Source organism: Macaca nemestrina, chromosome X (assembly GCF_043159975.1).
Source record: "Macaca nemestrina isolate mMacNem1 chromosome X, mMacNem.hap1, whole genome shotgun sequence".
Taxonomy (NCBI): Eukaryota; Metazoa; Chordata; class Mammalia; order Primates; family Cercopithecidae; genus Macaca; species Macaca nemestrina.
In genome coordinates this window covers 82,035,953-82,057,331 of record NC_092145.1, presented here as the reverse complement: position 1 = coordinate 82,057,331, position 21,379 = coordinate 82,035,953, and the positions used below count along the sequence as shown (strand labels likewise).

The 21,379-nt window shown below is 35.3% G+C and overlaps 1 protein-coding gene across 4 annotated transcripts in view; it reads right to left on the bottom strand.

Moving 5' to 3' along the window:
- Nucleotides 1–21,379, bottom strand: part of LOC105464743 (phosphorylase kinase regulatory subunit alpha 1) — a 130,686-nt gene that overhangs the window by 47,851 nt on the left and 61,456 nt on the right. For all 4 annotated transcript variants that reach the window (XM_011712795.3, XM_011712796.3, XM_011712798.3 and 1 more), the window contains exons 14-17: nucleotides 18,204–18,338; nucleotides 9,869–9,978; nucleotides 8,748–8,892; nucleotides 751–829 (exon numbers count right to left, since the gene is read on the bottom strand). In XM_011712795.3, coding sequence (XP_011711097.1) covers nucleotides 751–829; nucleotides 8,748–8,892; nucleotides 9,869–9,978; nucleotides 18,204–18,338 — 469 coding nt within the window. The remainder of the gene's footprint in view (nucleotides 1–750; nucleotides 830–8,747; nucleotides 8,893–9,868; nucleotides 9,979–18,203; nucleotides 18,339–21,379) is intronic.

Genomic DNA, 21,379 nt, shown 5'->3' with positions numbered 1-21,379 from the left:
AATAGGTGAATCGTGAAAAAGGGTATATGGGTGTTCAGCAGTATTCTTGCAAATTTCTGTAAGCTGGAAATTTTTCAAAATAAAAACTTGGGGGAAAAAGAAAAGAAAAGCAGCTAGAATCAAATAATCTAATAGGCATTAGAAAAACAAAACAAAACAGGTTTTCTGATCCTTTGAGATCTAGGCAAAGAACAGGGTAGGAAAAACTTCCAACCTTCCTCTACAACATTAAATTCCTTGATTCAGTCTATCAAACGTTAGCTCCTCTGAGTAGGATGGGATTATGTTATTGAAGATACAGTTAGTCCCCACTTACTCCTACAGGATATGTTCCAAAACCCCCCTTGTGGATTCTTGAAACTGCAGATAGTACTGAACTTTATATATATATATATATATGTATACACACACACACAGTGTTTTTTCTTATACATACATACCTATGATACAGTTTAATTTATAAATTAAGCATAGTAAGAGCTTAAAATAATGAAACAGAACAATTATAACAATATACTATATTAAAAGTTATATGAACGCAGTCTCTTTTTCTCTCTCAAAATATCCTATTGTACTGTACTCACCTATTTGCAAACTACAGGTTGACCATGGGTAACTGAAATATCGGAAAGTGAAACTGTAGATAAGGAGGGACTATCATACACAGAAAGGCACCACAGGTATGCCACTACTGTACCCAGCCCCCTAATTTCATTTCATTTCACTAAAGAGTGTATAGAGGTCACTTACCTTGCCCCACCAAAATAGCCATCTTGCATTTTTCGGAGTGCTGCCAGGATACTTGAATTCAAGCTTGTTCCATCTTCATCTTGAAATGAACAGAATTTTAAAACAATCTTTGTGGTTTTAACTCTGAAGTAGGGGGAAATCTTGTAATTATTTCAAATCAACATTCTGGTGGTTACAGTACAAATGAGACACTCCTCATTGACCACCCTGATTTTAACAATTCATCTGAGAGCCAACAACACTGAAGAATGGGCAAATGGTAAGGGATGATGACTGATAGACAGATTTCCTCAAAGGCATTATCTTATTTGTCAGCAGTACTTAGCACAGTGCCTGATGGCAGAACACTGAATGACTACTGAATGCTGATAATACCAGTAGCCACTACTTGTTGAATGTTATGTGCCAAGCACTGTGCTAAACGTTTTATAGACATTATCTCATATAAAGAACCTTGGCATATATGTCTGTGTATAGGCATAAAAATATCTAGAAAGCTAACAATTATCTGATTTTATGTGGAAGGAATCATACTACACATACTCTTTCATGATCTGCTTTCTAACTTAACCTTTGTAATAGCTAAAAATAATTCCTAGTAAATTTAGACTGTTTTATATTATAATCAACACTGTAATGAAGACCATTGTACCAACATCTTGATGCACTTATTCTATTATATCCTTAGGTTAAATTCTTACAAGTAGAACTATTAGGGCAAATGAAACACTAAGTAAATTTACAGAGATTGCCAAATTGCCCACTATAAGGGTTGTGCCAATTATATTTCCATCAACAGTATAGAAAGTGACTTTTTCCTACACTTTTAACAACGGGCAATGATCTTTTAAATTTTTCTTAATCTGACAGGTAAAACAAGAAGATATTGCTTTAATTTTATTGCCAATAAGATTATGCATATTTTCATGTATTTACTAAAAATCTGTATTTCTTTTATGAATTGCCTGATCATGTCCTTTTCCCATTTTTCCATTAGGTAGTTTATCTTTTTTCAGTTGACTTTCAAGAGTTCTTTGTTTTTTGGGGATATTACCCTTTTCATTCTTATATATATGACAAATACTTTATCTAGTTTATTATTTTTCTTTCAACCTCATCCACAGTACTTTTGATATAAAAGATTTATTTTAATTTTCATGTTTTTAAATCTGACAGTGTTTTATTTTTGTGCCTTGCAAAGGACAGCTCTCTTCAACCTAAGATAACAAAAATATTCTCTCATATATATATATATGTATTTTTGTTTTTGTTTTTGTTTTTTGAGATGGAGTCTGGCTCTGTTGTTCAGGCTGGAGTGCAGTGGTGCAATCTTAGCTCACTGCAACCTCTGCCTCCCGGGTTCAAGTGATTCTTCTGCCTCAGCCTCCCAAGTAGCTGGGACTACAGGCACGTGCCACCACACCTGGCTAATTTTTGTATCTTTAGTAGAGATGGGGTTTCATGATGTTGGCCAGGGTGGTCTCAAACTCCTGACCTCAAGTGATCCGCCCGCCTTGACCTCCCAAAGTGCTGGGATTATAGGCTTGAGCCACCCCGCCCAATCTCCCATATTTTTTTCTAAGACTCTCACAGGTTTATTTTTTATGGTTAGCTCTTTAATCTATTTAGAATGTATTTTTGCAAAGAAAAGTAAAGTAGCAAGCCTAAATGAATTATTTTCCCAAATGTATTTATATTTACATTTTGTCTGTATTTGAAATTCTATCTTTATTATTACTTTAATTACAATAGATCTTTCACTTTCTTTTAAAAATTTGGTTATTCATTTACATTTTCTCTTCCATATGAAATCGAGGTTCAGCTTGTTCGTAAAAATTTATGTTTTTGTTATTATTGGGAATTGCCTGAATTGATATAATGAGAGTGGGTAATTTCTCAATATTAACTATTTACATCTAGGAACATGGTGTATCTCTCTACTAATTAAAATATTTTATTGTCTTCAATAGTTTTATAGTTTTTCTCATACACTTTTATAAATGTTTCTATTCAGCTTATACTTGTATTCTTACTTTTCTAGGAAATCTGTCAATTTTATCTAGATGTACAAAATTGTAGTTGGTATTCTTTTATAGTGTTTAAAGTCTCCTCTATTTCTGTTGCTATATCTCCTTTGTCATTCCTAACATTTTTATTATTTTTTTCTTTACTCTGAATTCTACTTCACCAGATATTAATGTAGCTACTTCTGCTTTTTAAAATTAATGTTTACATGGTATATCTTTTTCCTTCCTTTTCTTTTCAGTCTACGTATATTGTTATTTTTGAACTGATGTATTTAGGCTATTTAAAGTAATTATTGATACGTTAGGATTAAGTCTGCCATTTTATTGTTTTCTATTTGTACCTCTGTTCTTCATTTCTCTATTTTCTTCTTCCTGCCTTCTTGTGGGTTACTTTTAAATTTTTTCAAATGTCATTTTGATTTACCTATACTGGGTTTGACTGTTATCTCCTTCTATAAGTTTTTTAATGGTTACTCTAGGCATTGTCTTATATATACAAACATGATACATATATCACTATTTACTAGTATCAGCGTTATACCAATTAAAGTTATGTATAGAATCTTATCTCCCATTAAGGTCCTTACTTTTGCCCATTTATAATATACTTGCCTTGAATATTTCTTCTACATACTTTAATAACTACATTAAGCAATGCTTGTCAAGCATAATTTAGAAAACTGAAGTGGAAGGAGTTTGAGACCAGCCTGGCAAACATGGCGAAACCCGTCTCTACTAAAAAAATATAAAAAATTAGCTGGGCATGGTGGTGCACCCCTGTAATCCCAGCTACTGGGGAGGCTGAGGCAGGAGAATCACTTGAACCCAGAAGGTGGAGGTTGCAGTGAGCTGAGATCGCGCCATTGCACTCCAGGCTGGGTGACAGAGAGAGACTCTGTATCAAAAGAAAGAAAAGTAAATAAAAGAAAGAAAAGAAGGAAAGAAGAAAGACAGAAAGACAGAAAGACAGAAAGACAGAAAGACAGACAGACAGACAGAAAGAAAGAAAGAAAGAAAGAAAGAAAGGGAAAGAAAGAAAAGAGAGAAAGAGAGAAAGAAAGAAAAAGAGAAAGAAAGAGAGAGAAAGAAAGAAAAAATAAAGAAGGAAAGAAAGAAAATTGAAGTGGAGAAAGTCTATTGTATCTAGTCATATTTTCACTCCTTCTATTTTTAGTTTTTGATGTTTCAAGATTCCATCTATTATTATTTCCTTTCTGTTTCAAGAACTTCCTTCAAACCATTTTTTCAGGGCAGATCCCCTGGAGACAAATTCACTTAGCTTTCCTTCATCGGAGAATGTCTTTTTTCTTTTATTCTTGAAGTACACTGGACAGGGCAAAATTCTTGGTTTAAAAATCTTTTTTTTTTTCAGTACTCAAAAAATGTTGTGTCACTTCCCTCTGGTCTCCATGGTTTCTGATGAGAATTTTGCTGTCATTCTAACTGTTTGTTGCTTATAGACATGGTATTGTTTCTTTTTGGCCACTTTCAAGATATTTCTTCTTTAATGTTCAAGAACTTTATTATTATGTGTTTTGACATGGATTTCTTCAGGTTTATCATGTTTGAGATTTTCTCATTTTTTTTTTTAAATTTGTAGGTTTATGTCTTTTACCAATTTTTCAGTCATTATTAGTTGGAATGCTTTTTCTGTTTTTCTCCCATACTTTTTCTCCTCTTTCTGAAACTTTTATAACATGAATGTTAGATCTTTTTAACATGAATGTTAAAAATGTTAAATCTTTTGTTATTAGTCCTACAGGTCTTTGAGGCTCTGTTCATATTTTTTCTTTTTCTTTTTCTTTTTTTTTTTTTTACTGTATTGTTCAGAATGGGTCATTTCTATAGTTCTGTCTTCAAGTTCACTCTGTTGTCTCCATTCGGCTACTGGGCCTATCTAGTGAGCTGTCCATCTCAGTTATTATATTTTTTCAGTCCTAAAACTTCCATTCAGTTTTTTATATCTTCAGTTTGTTTGCTAAGACGTGCATTCTACTTTGTCTTTAGTTTCAAGTGTGATTGTAATTGTGTGTTTAAGTGTTTTTATGACAACTGCCTTAAAATCTTTGCATGATAACTCCAACATTTGTTGATATCTGTTGATCACTGACACCACACTGGCTGAAGGGGGAGGAGCTCCTCTACTTTTGGGCAAGGATGAAAGTTTCAGCTCCCCACTAGCCCTTCTCTGATACTACTCCTAAGAGGGAGAGGGATGCCTCTTCAGAGCTGTGCAAGCGTGGAAGAGTCCCCACTCAGTCTCTGCTCACAGGGGCATAAGTGGGGCCAAGTAAAATAGGGTCTAAAAGTTTTCTGTCTCTCTAGGTTGCTCCTTTCCTGTTCCTTCAGCTAGACAAAGCAGATTTTTCTTGGGTCTTTTAAAAAATCTGTTTTTCCATTTTTTGTTTTTTGTTTTTTTTTTTCCTTTTTGCATTTCTGAGATGTCAGTTTCTCTAGCTTCCAGTCCGGGACATATAAGGCCCAGGATATTTACTGCTCTGCTATTCTTCAGGTCCTAAAGTCCCTAGCTGATCTGCCTTCTTTCCAACTTTCAGAGTTTTCTTATGTTTGTTTTATATAAAACGTCAAGGATTTTTAGCTGCACTTAGCAGGAGGAATAGGGAGAAGTGAGTCTATGCCATCTTGTCTCAAAACCAAAAGTCATTTTTTAAAAGTAAAAGTATGTAAGGATATCAAATTTTCTAAATATGACTTTGACCAAATCTCACAGATTATAAGTAGTGGTATCATTTTTCATTTCTAAGAAGCATGTAATTTCAAATTTGACTTTCTCTTTAATCTAATAATTATTTGAGAAAAATTTAATTCCTTTATAGTTAGATTCTTTTTTAACTCTTCTGTGTTAATTAGTTTTATGTCACATATCTGGCAATATCGTTTGTATGATTTCTACTTTTTAAACATAAACATTCTTTGTGTGTTCTGCCTTTTTGGATACATGGTTATATATACACCCATAAACACAAAAACCAAGTTTGTTACTCCTCTATGTCTTTAATTATTTTGTATAATTGATCTGTGACATTCTGATAGAAGTATGTTGTTGTTTCCCATCATGAATATATAATAGTTTTGTCATATTGTCCCTAAATTTTCCTAAATACTTGCTTTATACATTTAATTCACATTACTCAGTACATAAAAGTTTATACATGTTATATCATGTTGGTATACTATTTATCAATATAAAATATCCTACTTATCCCATTTACTGATTTTTGCCTTGAATTTTATTTGCTATTTTTCATATCAATACTGCTACCACTGCTTTCTTGTCAGCATTTACATGATATATCTTTACATATTCCTTTCTTCCATCTTTCTGTATGATTTTATTTTAGAGATATCTATTGTAAATAGCATCCACCTGTATGCCATTTATGTATTATTTTTGCTCCTTTATGTATTACAGGAATCTTTGTCTTTAACATGAGAATTTAACTAATCCACATTTCAATGTGATCACTAATGTTTGTTCTCTTTTCACCAGCACAAAATTTTCACTGGCAAAAACACACTGCTGTTGGTAATGTGGGCTTCAGGGACTGAAAGATCTGGTTTGAGGCCTGGCTCTATCACTTACCAGCTTTGTGACTTTGGATAATGAGTACCTACCTGAATAAGAGTGTTATAGAGATTTCAAAATAATTTATTGAAAGCACTTAGTTCAGTGCCTGGCACAGAGAAAGTATTCAGTAAATATTACAGTTATTATTGCTATTGTTACTGTTGTTTTTGTTATGTGACCACATATCAAGTACCAAAAATACTTGATTTAGGCCTAGATCTTTAGTTTTATTCTGCTTCCCAAGCTGTGGCTATGTATCTCATCCCAATTCTCAGGTATTTCAATTCTGAAATCTCTTTGTCACTACAAGCTTATGTCCCTTTGTAACTGGCTTCTTCGTATAAAATGTCCTTGATTCTATCAATGCAGCAACATTTACCTAGTGCTATGATCTGAATGTACCCCTAAATTCATTTGTTGAAACTTAATCACCAATGTGATAGCATTAAGAAGTAGGCCCTCTAGGGTGATTAAGTCATGAGTGTGGAGGCATCATGGATGGGATCAGGGCCCTTATAAAAGGGCTTAAGAGAGTGGGTTTACTTCTTTTCTGTCCCTTCTACAATGTAAGAACACATGTGTGTCTGCTGCAGAGGATGAAGCAGCAAGGCACCATCTTAGAAGGAGAGATTTCAGGTCCTTCCCAGACACCAAACCTGCCAGCACCTTGATCTTGGACCTCCTAGCTTTCAGAATAGTACAAAATAAAATTCTATTGTTTATAAATTACCCAGTTTTTGGTATTTTGTTATAGCTATCTTAATTCATCCCTTGTATCTAGTTAGCCAATACCTGACTTGGGTGTTGCTTAAAATGACTCATATCTTTCTTTTCCATTCTACTTTTATTACCTCCAATCCAGTGTACCTTCTCTTCACCTCATATGTGGAGACATCAGTCTCTCCTCACTACAATGTGTACTGTCATCAATAGTCCCCAAACATCTTTTTATCATATCACTCCTTGCTCAAAACCTTTTGATAGTTTCAGACTTCTGAGAGAAATCTATATTAAATATCTTTGCTTATTTTCAAGGTCTTCATTATCGAACCCTACCTTACTTTTCCCATTCTGCTTATAATTATACTCCAACACACAAACTCCACTCTATTCAGGTGAGTCACTTCATTCTCCTCTCACAGGTCAAGTTCATTCTTGCCTCTAGGCCTCACTCACGGTATTTTCCTCCTCACTTACAGTACCTTTCCTTCTTCCCTCCTGTCATCTGAATACTATCCATTCCAAAAAACCTAGTTAAGTCCTACCTCAGTTGAGAAATTTTCTTTGTCAACTGGATCGCCTTCTCTGTAAAATACCGATCTAATGGTTTAGTAATTCTTTATATATTGTCTTAAAATTGTTTCTACCATTCTTGCATATTAGCTTTTCGTCTCCAATTAGACCTTATACTTTCTGAAGACAATTCTGCAAATATAGTAGTTTTTAAATGGGTACTTGTGTTAATTGTCTTAAGTAATGAAGAAAGACAAAGAGAAGAAAGACTACCCTACTTCCTCAAATCCTGTGATATTGAAGCACTTTTGAGATGTGACCAAAATCCCTAACAGTCTGGATTTTGAATGATTTACAATAAGGAATTTTTCTTTAATGAAAAGGAATTCTATGTACTTTGGCAGTACAAATAGGCCTTTGGAAGCAACAGGAGAAAACACAGAAAGGAAGCAGTCGCTTCAGTATTGGCTCTAGTCCTCCAGGAACTGAGAGAATAATAAAACCTTTCACCCAGTTTCAAGTAAGCAATGTCAGGAAATCCAGTCAAAAAAAAAAAAAAAAAAAAAAAAAAAAAAGAGGAAACATAAACCAAAAGCCTTTTGGCTTTTTCCCCTACCAGATTTTACAGCTTCAGTTAGACAGGCTTTGGAAGAAGGAGCCTGGGAAATTATCTATAAAATCTTGATGTACCACTGGAGTAAGAAATATGCAGATACAGTATTATTGTCTTTAAAAATAATTGTATGAATAAAGTTTCTGAAAATTGACCTAGAAACTAATTAGCTAAAGTAACCACCAACCAAGTTTTAGGTTATCCTCTGCTACATTTTTTGAATTATAGCTCTCAAACTATGTGAAAACTATTCAATTATAGCTCTGAAATTATTGTGTGTTGATTTATGTATTACATATAGTCTGTCTTCACCTTCTAAAGCATAAGCTCCACGAGAACAGAAATCTCATCTGCCTTATTCACTCCATGTGTCCCCAGTGCTTAGAAAAGTGCTTGGCATAAAATAGGAGCCAATAAATACCGCTGAAAGAATAAATTATAAGAAGTAATTCTCTAGAAACATCAAGATGTTGAAGGGCTAAATCTATGACTTATTTCCAAAACACATTCATTCCTTGCCTCATGCAGCCCTTACCAAGCATGCTGTGTGAGACGGGGAAGGTGATGGTGGGCTGGCCTGTCATCCTCCAGCGGCTACAGAGGTAGGAGAGGTCTGTTCTAAGCATTTCCACTATCATCTTGTTGTCCAGAGCCAGGTAGAACTGTTGCTGGTCTATAAACTGAGACAAATAAAAATAATAGCTCAGAATAATTTACTCTCACAATTATCAAGTAATATTTTAAACTACTCACATATTCAGAAGAGTATCCAAGGTGTCACAGGGCAATGATACCCCCAAATTTAATGTCTAATACATTCCAAGGTATCTGGTGGTTAACTGGCACATATAATGATTTCCGACATTTTTACGGTATGCTACAGTTTACAAAGTATTTTCAAGTATATAATTTTATTTAATCCCATAACCCCCCAGTGAGGGTTTTTCTTCTTTTAATAGATGAAAAATTAGGCTAAGAGATGATATGTAGATTAGCAAAATCATATGGCTAGCAAATGGCAAACTCAGAAACAGAATCTATGGTCCATTACTCTTTTGTCTATTCCTACCTCAGCTGCACTATTTCAAATGTAAGATGACAAATGGGGAGTTTAAGCTTTCTTTCCAGAAAATAGTTTCTCCTCCCCATAAACACAGATAATCAGGTTTGTTATTATCATGTAGCTAATAAACATCAGGCTAACAACGTGTTTAGTAACAGCTAAGAGGACTGACATTTTTGTTTAGAAGAGGACACTGAAGATTTCTCTGAATGTAAAAAGGGCCCTTCCTCCAAACAAAGAAAAGATAATTCAGTAGCTGAATAAAAAAGGTTGTATTTTGTTTATAAAGGACACATACAGTTTGATTTTTAACTTTTAAAAGTAAGGATTACTTTTGTAAGTACTCTAGCATTTGTAACATCCTTAGTTTCTGCAATACCCACGGGTACTTTTGGCAGTTACAATCACTTAGTGAAACTCTGTGCTGGAAGCTCAATTCAGTTCAGCTCTATAAATATTCACTGAGTAAGTTACGTGCAAGGCCTGGTGGAACTCTTTGACACTTATCCCAACTCCAGTAAATGCTTTACTTCTCCAATGTTTTTCTTTTATTTCCATTCATCTCAATGCACATTCAAGCTTATTTCACCCACCTGTGGAGTGAAAGTAAAGATAGTTTTCCGAATGTCATAGAGTTTTGAAGTTCCAAGCACTCCCATGTGTCTGTAGGGTCGTCCACTGAGTTTCATTCTATTGTTGCATCCTGATACAGAATTGAGAAATGGTAAAGATATTTCTAGAGCACAAATCAAATCAGCAAACATTTTTACATATATATATACACACACATATACATACACAATGCATGTATATACATATAGACATATACACATCCACTGTATTTCCTTGAATTTAAGTTGTCTTCTTTTTACAGTTTAGCATTCTGAAATTGGAATCCATCCTATAATTGATGTCTATGTTAAACGTAGCTGAATTTCTTTTCGTCTTCCAAAAGGGAGTTATAAAATCAATATCTCTTATGATAAGAAAATAGTTTATTCACACACATATTTTTCTTTAATATCATAGGATAACACTGTTTATATTGTTCTAAAGCTTTTTCCCCCAAAACACATACTAAATATGCTTTCATGTCAGTACTGACAGGACTACTACTTTTTTATTTTTTGACTAGAACACATTTTTCTTGGGAATTTAATTTTTTTCATTTGCTTTACCTAAGTGTTATACTTATCAAATATGTCAGTTTTAGTGTTGCTGCACCAGAGAATTGTCAAAGCCTTGGTCATATTCCAGGGTTCACTCTGTAAAGCACACATTTTACCTGAGATTGATGTCACAACCAGGTTTTTCCACTATTCCTTCCTTTTTGTTTCTATTTAATACTGTAAAATATATACAACATAAAATTTACCATTTACTATTTTAACAACCTTAAGTTCAGTGGCATTAAGGACATTTACATCATTGTGCAAACATCACCACCAACTATCTCCAGAACTCTTTCATCTTCCCAAACTGAAACTCTATTCATTGAACAGTAACTTTTCATGTCCCCTGTTTCCCAGCCTCTGGCAACCACCGTTCTACTTTGTATCTCTATGAATTTGGTATCTCATATAAATGGAATAATACAATATTTTTCCTTTTGTAACTAGCTTATTTCATTTAGCATAGTCTTCGAGGTTCATCTATGTGTAGCATATGTCAGAATTTCCTTCCTTTTAAAGGCTTAATAATATTCCATTTTGGGTATACATTTTGTGTATACATTGCATACTGTTTATCCATTCATTGATGGACATTTGGGTTGTTTCCACTTTTTGGCTATTGTGGGCAATGCTGCACATTGATGTAGAAAATGTCTGTTCAAATGAGATCACTTGGACACAGGAAAGGGATCATCACACACCGGGTCCTATCTTAGGGTGGGGGTGGGATAGCATTAAGAGATATACCTAATGTAAATGACGAGTTAATGGGTGCAGCACACCAACATGGCACATGTATACATATGTAACAAACCTGCACGTTGTGCACATGTATGTACCCTAGAACTTAAAGTATAATAAAAAAAAAAAAAGAAAGAAAAAGAAAATGTCTGTTCAAGTTCCTATTTTCACTTCTTTTGGATATATACTCAGAAGTGTAATTGCTGGATCATATAGTAATACTATGTTTAATTTGTTTGAGGGACAGCCATACTGTTTTCCATAGGGGCTGACCCATTTTGCATTCCCATCCACAGTACACAAGAGTCTTCGTGTCTCCACATCCTCATCTTGGCTATTCAGGGTCCCTTGAGATTCCATATAAATTTTAGAACAAATTTTTCTATTTTTCAAAAATCGTCATTTGGGCTCTTGATAGGGCTTGCATAGAATCTGTTGAATAGCTTTGGGTCGTACTGGCATCTTAACAATATTATGTCTTCTAACCCACAAAGACAGCATGTCTTTCCATTTATTTGTATCTTCTCTATTTCTTTTAGCAATGTTTTTCCATTTTCAGTCTACAAGTCTTTCACCTCCTTGGTTAAGCCTATTCTGAAGTATTTTATTCTTTTTGATGCTATTATAAATAGAACTGTTTTCTTAAATTCCTTGTCAAATCATTCATTTTTAGTGTATAAAAATGCAACTGACTTTTGTGTGCTGAGTCTGTATCCTACAAGTTTGCTGAATTTGTTTATTAGTTCTCACAGGTTTTTTTTTTGTTTTGTTTTGTTTTTTTAAATAAAACCATGTCATCTGTGAATGGAGATCATTTTAATTTTTCTTTGTGAATTTGGATGTCTTGTATTTCTTTTTCTTGTCTAACTGCTCTGGCTAGAACTTCCAGTGCTGGCCGACTGTGATGGTGTGTACCTGTTGTCCCAGAGACTAAGGTGGGAGGATCCCTTGAGCACAAGAGTTTGTGACCAGCCTGGGCAATACAGTGAGACCTTGTCTCAAAAAAAAAAAATGCTATGTTGAATAGAAGTCTGTGTGTCTGTTTTGATTATTTTTTCTTTTGTCTTTTATTAATTTTATTAATTTACCAATTAATAACAAGTCATGGTTTTCTAAGTCATGTCTTGTTATATTTTTTCCAATGCTGAATACAGTGTATAAAGAATTGTAGAGGCTCTGGATGATATTATTTCCCTCCAGAGAAGATTCAGTTTATTTTAGCAGGCAGATACAGTATAAGTAAATCTTCTTAGCCCAATCAGGAATTGAGAAGACTGATTTAGGATTTGTGTTTGAGGCTTTCTAAGAACTTGTCTATTTATGGCTTTTCCTTACTCCTAAGGTATAGTCCACTCTTTAGGGGTTTCTATTGAAAGCACAAGGTGTTTATCACAGTCCCTTCCATATAGGAAGGTCCTGAAATGCAATTTTTGTCTCCGTAAAACAGTGAGACTTTCTGCTTAGTTTCTTGGCCCCTTACTTCACGCAAGCAAAACTTAAGAATCAGCAAACGCCTCAAAGGTAAGCTGCACAGAGAAGAGCGAGTTTATTCTTTGAGTGTCTCTTCTGTCCAAGGTTTTAGTTTCTCAAGTTCTGGCTGTTGTAATTACTCTCTGAAGCCTTCACTCACCTTCATTTTTAAAATCTAGCCATTCCAGTTATTCTTAGTATGACAGCCCAATACAAGCTATTTCATCACAGCTGGAAGCTGAAAGTCTACCTTTTCTTTTTAGCTATGATACAATATACATAATTCTACCATTCTTGTTTATACACATTACAGTGCTTCTAATTGTTGTTTTGCCACCACAAATTATAACGTAGTGAACATCCTTGAATATATATCCTTGTGTACTTGTACGAGTGTTATATAGGATAGATTCTAGGCTGGTTGCAGTGGCTCATGCCTGTAATCCCAGCACTTTGGGAGAGAGGCCAAGGTGGGCGGATCACAAGGTCAGGAGTTCGAGACCAGCCTGGCCAACATGGTAAAACCCCGTCTCTACTAAAAATACAAAAGTTAGCCAGGCATGGTGGCGGGCACCTGTAATCCCAGCTACTTGGAAGGCTGAGGCAGGAGAATCACTTGAACTTGGGAGGCGGATGTTGCAGTGAGCCAAGATCACTCCACTGCACTCCAGCCTGGGCAACAAGAGTGAGACTCCATCTCGGGGGGAGAAAAAGAAAAAGAAAAAGAAAAGGGTAGATTCCTAGAACTAAGGTTGTTGGTCAAAGACATGTGCATTACATTTTTTTATAGGTAATGCCTACCTGCCTCTAATTTACACTACCAGGAGGCTGAGAGTGTCCACATCTCCATATATTCATCAGCACTGGATATTGGCACTCAACTTTTGTAAAACTGATGGGCAAAAAATTATATAGCACTATTTTTTTATCTTACGTTTTCACAATCATTGGTGAGGTTGAAACTATGATAACTTAAAAAATATAGTACTAGGAAAGAAGAAACAGTGATCAGCAGCACCAAAAAGTAAGATTAAAAGTATCCACACACATGTGAGTGAGCATATGCATGTACAGTAAATGATAAAGATGGAATTTCAAAACAACGTATATATGAACTATTCAATCAATAGTGCTGGAACAATTGGTTATTTGGCAAAAAGTCAGGTTTTTACCTCATAGGACAAACTAAAATTAATATTGTAGTCTAAGACTTAAATGTAAAATTGTAACCATAAATAACAAAGAAAACGCAGTGAAAATGTATTTGACCTAGGGATGGGTCTATCTTTCTAAGTTTAACAGCAAGGAAAGAATCCAAAAAAAGAGAAAATTTTACTACATAAAATATAAAGCTTCTATACATGAAAAGCAGCACAAAATTAAAGGGCAAATAATAAAATAGCAAAATATTGCAATAACATGTGGAAGGTGGAAGAGAAAGTGTCAGTATCCCTAATATATTTAAAAATACCTCAGGAAAATCAGTAAGAAATCAACAAGTATCCAGTAGAAAAATGGCAAAAGAATCTAAGTAGACGATTTGCAAAATTAACAGAAAAAGGCTATTTATGAAAATAACTTTTGAAGAAATTACATTAATACAGCTATCAAATTGGATCGTAGGTGGCTACTTACCAAAACGTAACAGAGTTTATCATATATTGTTATGTTTCAAGAAAAACAGAATGCAAAATCCATTCTTAATGACATCATTTTTCTAAAAACATGTTTGTACTTATTTTATTTAAAATGATTGGAAACAAATATGCCAAAATAAAAGGTGGCTTCCTCTGAGTGGTGGAATTACAGGTGATTGTGATCTTTTTCCTTTGTGCTTGTCTCTGTTTTCCAGTTCCCTGCAGTCAATGCGTACATACCAATTTGTAATCAGATAACTTATAACTTATGAAATTTGGAAAGAACCAGAGTAGCATACCTATTCAGATAGAACTAGGAGATAAAGTCATAATTCTTGAAGGACTGAAAAATATATCTGATAAAATGGATGTATCTAATATTTAAAGATTTGTACAAAGGCAAGAAAATAATTATCTAAAAGAAAGTAACAGACTAGGAAATATATATAAATCTCACTGATAAAAGCTTACCATAAAATACAAATAATTGATAAATATATACAGAAATGTGCAGACCCTATTAGATAAGCAAGCAATTGTAGACACATAGTTTCAAAAAAAAAGAGGTAAAGCAAAAATAGAAAAATGTGCAGGTCACTGGGAATTAAAGATAGAAAATTAAAATAATTTATACATATTAAAACCTACTTATCTAACAAAAATAAATAAAACTCCAATGTTAGTGGGATAATAAAAAAGAAAGGCATATTTTATATCTTAGTTATGTCACTATAAATTAGTTCGTCTTTGTAAATAATAATCTGGCAACATGTAACAAGAGCTAAAAACCTGTTCACAACCTTATCCAGAATCCCTTTACTGAGAATATACAATTAAGAAAACAGTGGTCTATACAAAGGCATTTATAGAAGGATAAAAATTCTCGAAACAATTCAGCTAATAATAAGGGAATAATTACTTTAATTTGATGAAATACTATATAGCTATTTCGATATGTAGAAATGCATCATGAGAGAATAAGTGAAAACAAGCAGAACACAAGTGAATATAGGCATGTTAAAGATAACTATTAAAATGTATCTATATGCACTAAGAGATTAGAAAAGAATTAGCATTATATAAAGATTTGAACTTAGTATTTAAATTCTTACTTTTACAAAGTTGTTAATCTCATAATTTAAAAAAATAAAAAAGAAGTTTTAGAACTGACTATGAAATACTGAGGATTTGAGGTGACAGAACTCCGTTTAGCTAACATATATAAACAAATACACCCAGTAAAGAAATATTCCTTTTCCTTCATGGGAATTATGGTTGTCATTGGATGTATCCTTAGGGCAATTTAGTTATTGTGAAACTGTTGCAATAATAGAATTTTGAATAGTCACTCATCTGACTGATAAGTCATTAAATGTTGCCTCATCTATCACGCTTTTCCTGACTTCCCTTCCACGCTTTGCCTGATTTCCCCAGGCAAATCTATCCCCTTTCTTCTGTATTTCATATGTAACACCATGGTCATAGCATTTATAAGATTGTACTGTGATTATTTAGCTGCATGGCTATGTCTTCCATAGCATCTAGCCCAGTACCTGGTACATAATAAGTGAGCAATAAATGCTTATGAATGAATGAATGGAGCAAATGAAAGAACATATCAGGAAGATAAATGTCCACTTGTCACTTGAGTCCCTGGAATGTTTGATCATTCATTTAGTTTTTATTTCCTTTGGCTAGAAAACAAGAACTTAGTAAGAGGCCCAAGATGGAGTCTAGGTTTTGAAAAAGTAAATAGTAAGGAGATTGCTTCTGTTTGTTGGAGAGACCTGATGTGAGGCAGGCAGATTCCAGAAATGATGGCCCAGAGCTTAGAAGTTACTTGTTTCCCAGTAAGATATGCCAATTTAGAATAATAGATGCAATGAAGCAATGGGTAAAATTAACCTATTAACTTTTGAGTCAGAGCCAGAGAATCAGGTCAAAGTCACCAACAGGACTTGCATAAACCCAGAATTGTAGAGACTTCTAAGAGTTACAAAGCAGGTGACTGGAAGATCAACTAGTACTCAGGTGGGTAAGATATTGGCTAAATAGGGAAATACCTTCCTTACCTCAAGGGATTTAGTGCTAGTGGACTAGTATCTAGAGACTAGAAGTGCATTATAGGTCTGGGGCTACAGTGAATGGCCAAAAAATAAAAACAGGAAGCAGGTTCTGGGAAGGGGTGAGGTATGCATCCCACCTAGCAAAGCATCCACCCAAATCAGCCTCAGAAGTTTCAGAACCTTGACTTGGTATTTACCTCAGTTAGGGTTGAGTAAATAGAGGGAACCAGGAGTATTTTATAATATTCAAGCTAATTTGTGGCTAGATTTTAGAAATTTATTAGGATCTGAGACATATTCAACAAATTTGTTAATTTCTATGTGTATCTATTTTAGTTTTTCATTATCTTTTTAAAGCAAAGTTTCTTTAGAAAATTCTAACCATGTTATATTTGAATTTTTAGGAAAGGGACATTCCTACATCATAGTTAGGATGGAAGAAAGAAATCCATATACTCCTAAAGCCAGATGCAATGTTAATAGCTCTGGAATGCAAGGAGTTCAAGCCTTGTTGGCATTAAATATATGTTCCTAGAGACAGACAAAAGTCAGCTCTAACTCTTGGTCCTTTCCTCCTTGGTTGATTCCCTCTCAATTTAGACAAAGAAATTAAGTGACTGGAGTTAAGAGCCAGTGAAAAGGGAAGGAGGCTGGTTTTCAGCTGGGAATACTTGCCTTACTTGCCTTAACTCTAATTACAAACATACCATTCGTGGGTGATGATAAAAAAGTACACACACACAGACACACACACACACGCACATATACAAACTAACTTCTGGGTTTGTAAGAGGCAATCCACTATCTAAGAGCCAATCTTTTACAAATCTACTCCCTTGTAGTTTAAGATTGTATTACTTTTCTATTAGTTCTGTAACAAATTACCACAAACTTGGTGGCTTAAACAACACAGATTTATACTTCTACAGTTCTTGGCATCATGAGTCCAAAATGAGTATTATGGGACTAAAATCAAAATCAAAGTGTCAGCAGGGTTGATTCCTTCTGGAGGCTCCAGGGAAGAATCCATTCCTTGCCTCTTCCAGCTTCTAGATGATGTGGGAATTCCTTGGCTCACAGCCTTATCACTTTAATCTCTTGCTTCTGTTGTCACATCTCCTACTTTTATAGTCTGGTCTTCCTCTGACTCCCTTTTATAAGGACACTTGTGATTACATTTAGGGACCACCTGGGTAATCCAGGATAATCTCCCTATCTCAAATAAGTCCGTTTTGCCATATAAGGTAAGGCTTATAGGTTCCAGGAATTAGGACTTGGATATCTTTGGGGAGTCATTATTCAGTCTTCCACAAGAGTAGTTTAGAATTTCTTTTAGATAACAATATAGTAATTTGTTTAATGCAAAAAGTCTATCACTAAGTTTAATATGTGAATTAATTAAAAAATAAGTACTAATTAAAAGTAAGTATTATATTAAGGAATCTTTTATATTATGAACTAGTTCATTAAATGACAAAGTATGAAAGACCTAAAAACAAGTTTCTTGGCTATCATTCCATATAAAATAAGCAAGTATTTGAAAAAGAGGTACAGGTTCCAAGAAAGGAGAGAACATGTTATTTAAGCACACACCTGGAATAAAGACACAATATTGGCTGATAATAGTCATGCCTTATGTACCCAAAGGGTTCAAAAAACACACCTAAAATTATCAGGCCTGCTCAGAATAGAGAAGGTAAGAAACTAGGATTCTAGAGACTCTAAATTCCTTCTCAGTTCCAGCTTAATAAAGCAACACACAATCATGAAGAATTAAAAAGGATGGAAGCCAGCCTGTATTGAATAATGCTTTGATTCTAGCAGCCTGGCCAATCTCCTTACCTAGGCTGGAATAAATGTGGCTGAGAATACGAGCTGGTTGTACTCTGATGGGGTATACCTCAGCAATGGTCTCCACGTCAATTCCCTTGTCCTTCAAAATGGCCTTGATTTCTTCTGTTTCAGCTAGAATGGAGACTATAGGAGACAAAGAAGATGAGGTCACCAGAAAATTTTATTTCAATAGCAACTTAAAAATCTCTCAAGTTATATAATTTCTTTTGAAGAGAAAAAAAGGAAATGGGAGGAAATGAACAGTTATTGAGGGACTTTGATAAAATAAGTGTCATGTTAAATACTTAATATTATCTAAAACGAAAAGGAAAAGATCTCAAGACTAGAGCATTAATTTTTGCTTTTTGGCTAAATATGTATGTGCTCCTAGAGAATACCACACTCTCTTTATATCTAAGATTCCATGTTTAAATGGGGGAAAAATCCATCATGAGGTTTGGTAGAGCTTTGGTAAAAACTGACTCCCCGAGTTCTTTCATATCAGTAAACCTAAGGTCAGAGCCAGGTATGTGGGGGTAATAAAGAACATCCTAATGACAGGAGTTGCCTATAGCTAGAGAATGATAGAAGGCATGGTGAATTGGGGATAACAATTTGAGCCATCAACATATAGAATTGTATGTTTTTTAGGCGGCAGGTAGGGGGTGCTGGGGAGAGATGGGGATGATACTTCTCTAGATTCAGAGCCTACCAAGCCTGGACAACTCCCTTTTCTTCCTCTTATACTCCTGTCACTGAAGTAGGAAGCCCAGCTACAAGAGACGAGGCTAGGCCAGCTTCCTGATTCTTCTTTTCACTTTCCCTCTATGAAACAGATACCCGGCTGGGGGCCAGTAATCCAACTGAGGCTTTAGCTGTCTTGACACTAAGCACCAGTGGCAAATGTGCCCTCTACTGCTCCTCTAGTGCTGGGAGATGTGATGGATTGTTCACAGGAAAAAGAACGCACTGCTTGGTTCATTCTAGCTTACCATTATTTTCTACATTGAGTTTTTGAAGTAAAGTCTTAGTTAACAAAGTGCTACTTTGCCTTCCTTTGCCATTATCCTTTATATATTTTTCTATCTTGGAAACCTCATGCTAATGGGCTGCTGTTGTCTGGGCCAGGATAGCAGGATATGTCGATCACAGGGTCCCCTGGACATAACACCATCTTGATTACTTGTAACTGAAAAAATGAACATAAAAGAGATTCTTCAGGGAAAAATGTGCAGAGGAAGAACGATAAGGGGCTAAGGACAGTTCAGGAAAAAGCATATGGCAATCCATTCATTCATTAGTAAACTTTTATTAAGTACCTCAATGGATGAGGTACTATGCTAGTCACTAGGGATATAGAAATGGATAAATTAGTCTTTCCCTCAAGGAGCTCACGGTGTAACAGAAGTGGCATACACATGGATTGTAAAATGACCTGCTAGGTAAATAGAGATAAGTGCACAAAACTTTATGAGATCATCCAGGAGTGACAGCTAGGTAGTGTGGGGTTGGGAGGTGGGGTATCAGGAAAAGCTTCCGAAAAGAGTTGATGCCTACACTGAGTTTGAAAGAATGAATAAGTTAGCTAGGAGAAACAAGGGATTAGGAAGGGTATAGCCATTCTAGGAAGAGGGTCCAGAATGCACTTGTCAAGCACAGAGTTGAAAAGAAGCATGGCTGCATATAGGGAGGTGGGAAGAACCATATACACTTCAATATTGCTATAGCATAGTATACCTTGCACAGTGGCAAAAGAAATGGATCTGCAAAGATAGACAGGGGTTAGAGCATCATGAAGGGCATGTGCATCACTTGAAGGATTTTGTATTTCATCTTTGGGCCATGCTTTCCAAACTGCTTTCTACTGAGCCTCAGGATTCTTCAGGGGAATTGGTTGTAAAGAGTACAGGGGACTGAAGGACAGTCAAGTGAACAATACTCTGGGGCCCCAGGAGTGCCTTCAACCCAAGCAACTAATTTTTTTGTTTTATAAAATATTTAGAAAATTCGTATTTATTGCCTCTTATGTGCTAGGCACTGCCATATGTTAAGGACATGATCCCCACATGGAAAAAATGAGATGGCTATAGAGTCCTGCTAGAGGCCTAAATAGAAGTTAACCTGCAACAGGATATGGTAAAAATAAGGAAGAAATTGTTCCAGACAGAAGAAATAGCATGGGCAAAGGCTCAAGGGAACAGAAAACAAGGCAGAGCTAGGAATTATAAAAAGCCCTTTATAACAGGAACATGTAGTATAAAGGGGCGATGATGAAAAATGAAGCTGGAGATGGGGTCAGGGGCTAGATCTAAAGGGCCTTATAAGTCATATTAAGGAGACTGCCAATGGGAAGCCCTTGTTGAGGTATAATCAGAGGAATACCATATTAATACCTGTACCTTAAAAATAGTACATTCAGATTGATAGAGAAGAAACTGACAGACTGTAGTGAAGATAGACAGACCAGCTAAAAAGCTACTATAGGGCCGGGCACTGTGGCTCACGCCTGTAATCTCAGCACTTTGGGAGGTCGAAGTGGGTGGATCACCTGAGGTCAGAAGTTCGAGACTAGCCTGGCCAACATGGTGAAACCCTGTTTCCACCAAAAATAAAAAAACTAGCCAGGTGTGGTGGTGCGTGCCTGCAATCCCAGCTACTCCAGAGGCTGAGGCAGGAGAATCGCTTGAACCCGGGAGGCAGAAGTTGCAGTGAGCCAAGATCGTGCCACTGCACTCCAGCCTAGCTGACAGAGTGAGACTCCATCTCAAAAAAAAAAAAAAGTTACTACAGTAATGTAAGGAAGAGATGGTGATTACCTCCATTAGCATCAAGATATTGGTACTGGAGAAAACTGGATCGATCTCAGAATTATTTAGGAAATAAAGCAGCCAGAACTTGTTAACTGTTGAATGTAGGAGATGAGAGAGAGGAAGATATCAAGTATTCCCTAGGTATTTATTTCTATAACTGGGAGGATGGTGTGTCATTTAATGACACAGGCATATAGGAGGAAAAGCAGGTATGGGTGATGTAGTACTAGGAGGGTGTAGCTGAATAATTTTAGACATGTTGAATAAATTTACAGTGCAAGTGAGACACCCAAGTGAGGCTATCTTAAAGGAAGCTGATACAGATTCAGAACTCATTAGCATAGAAAGAGATGAGATGGGTCAAGGAGAATATAT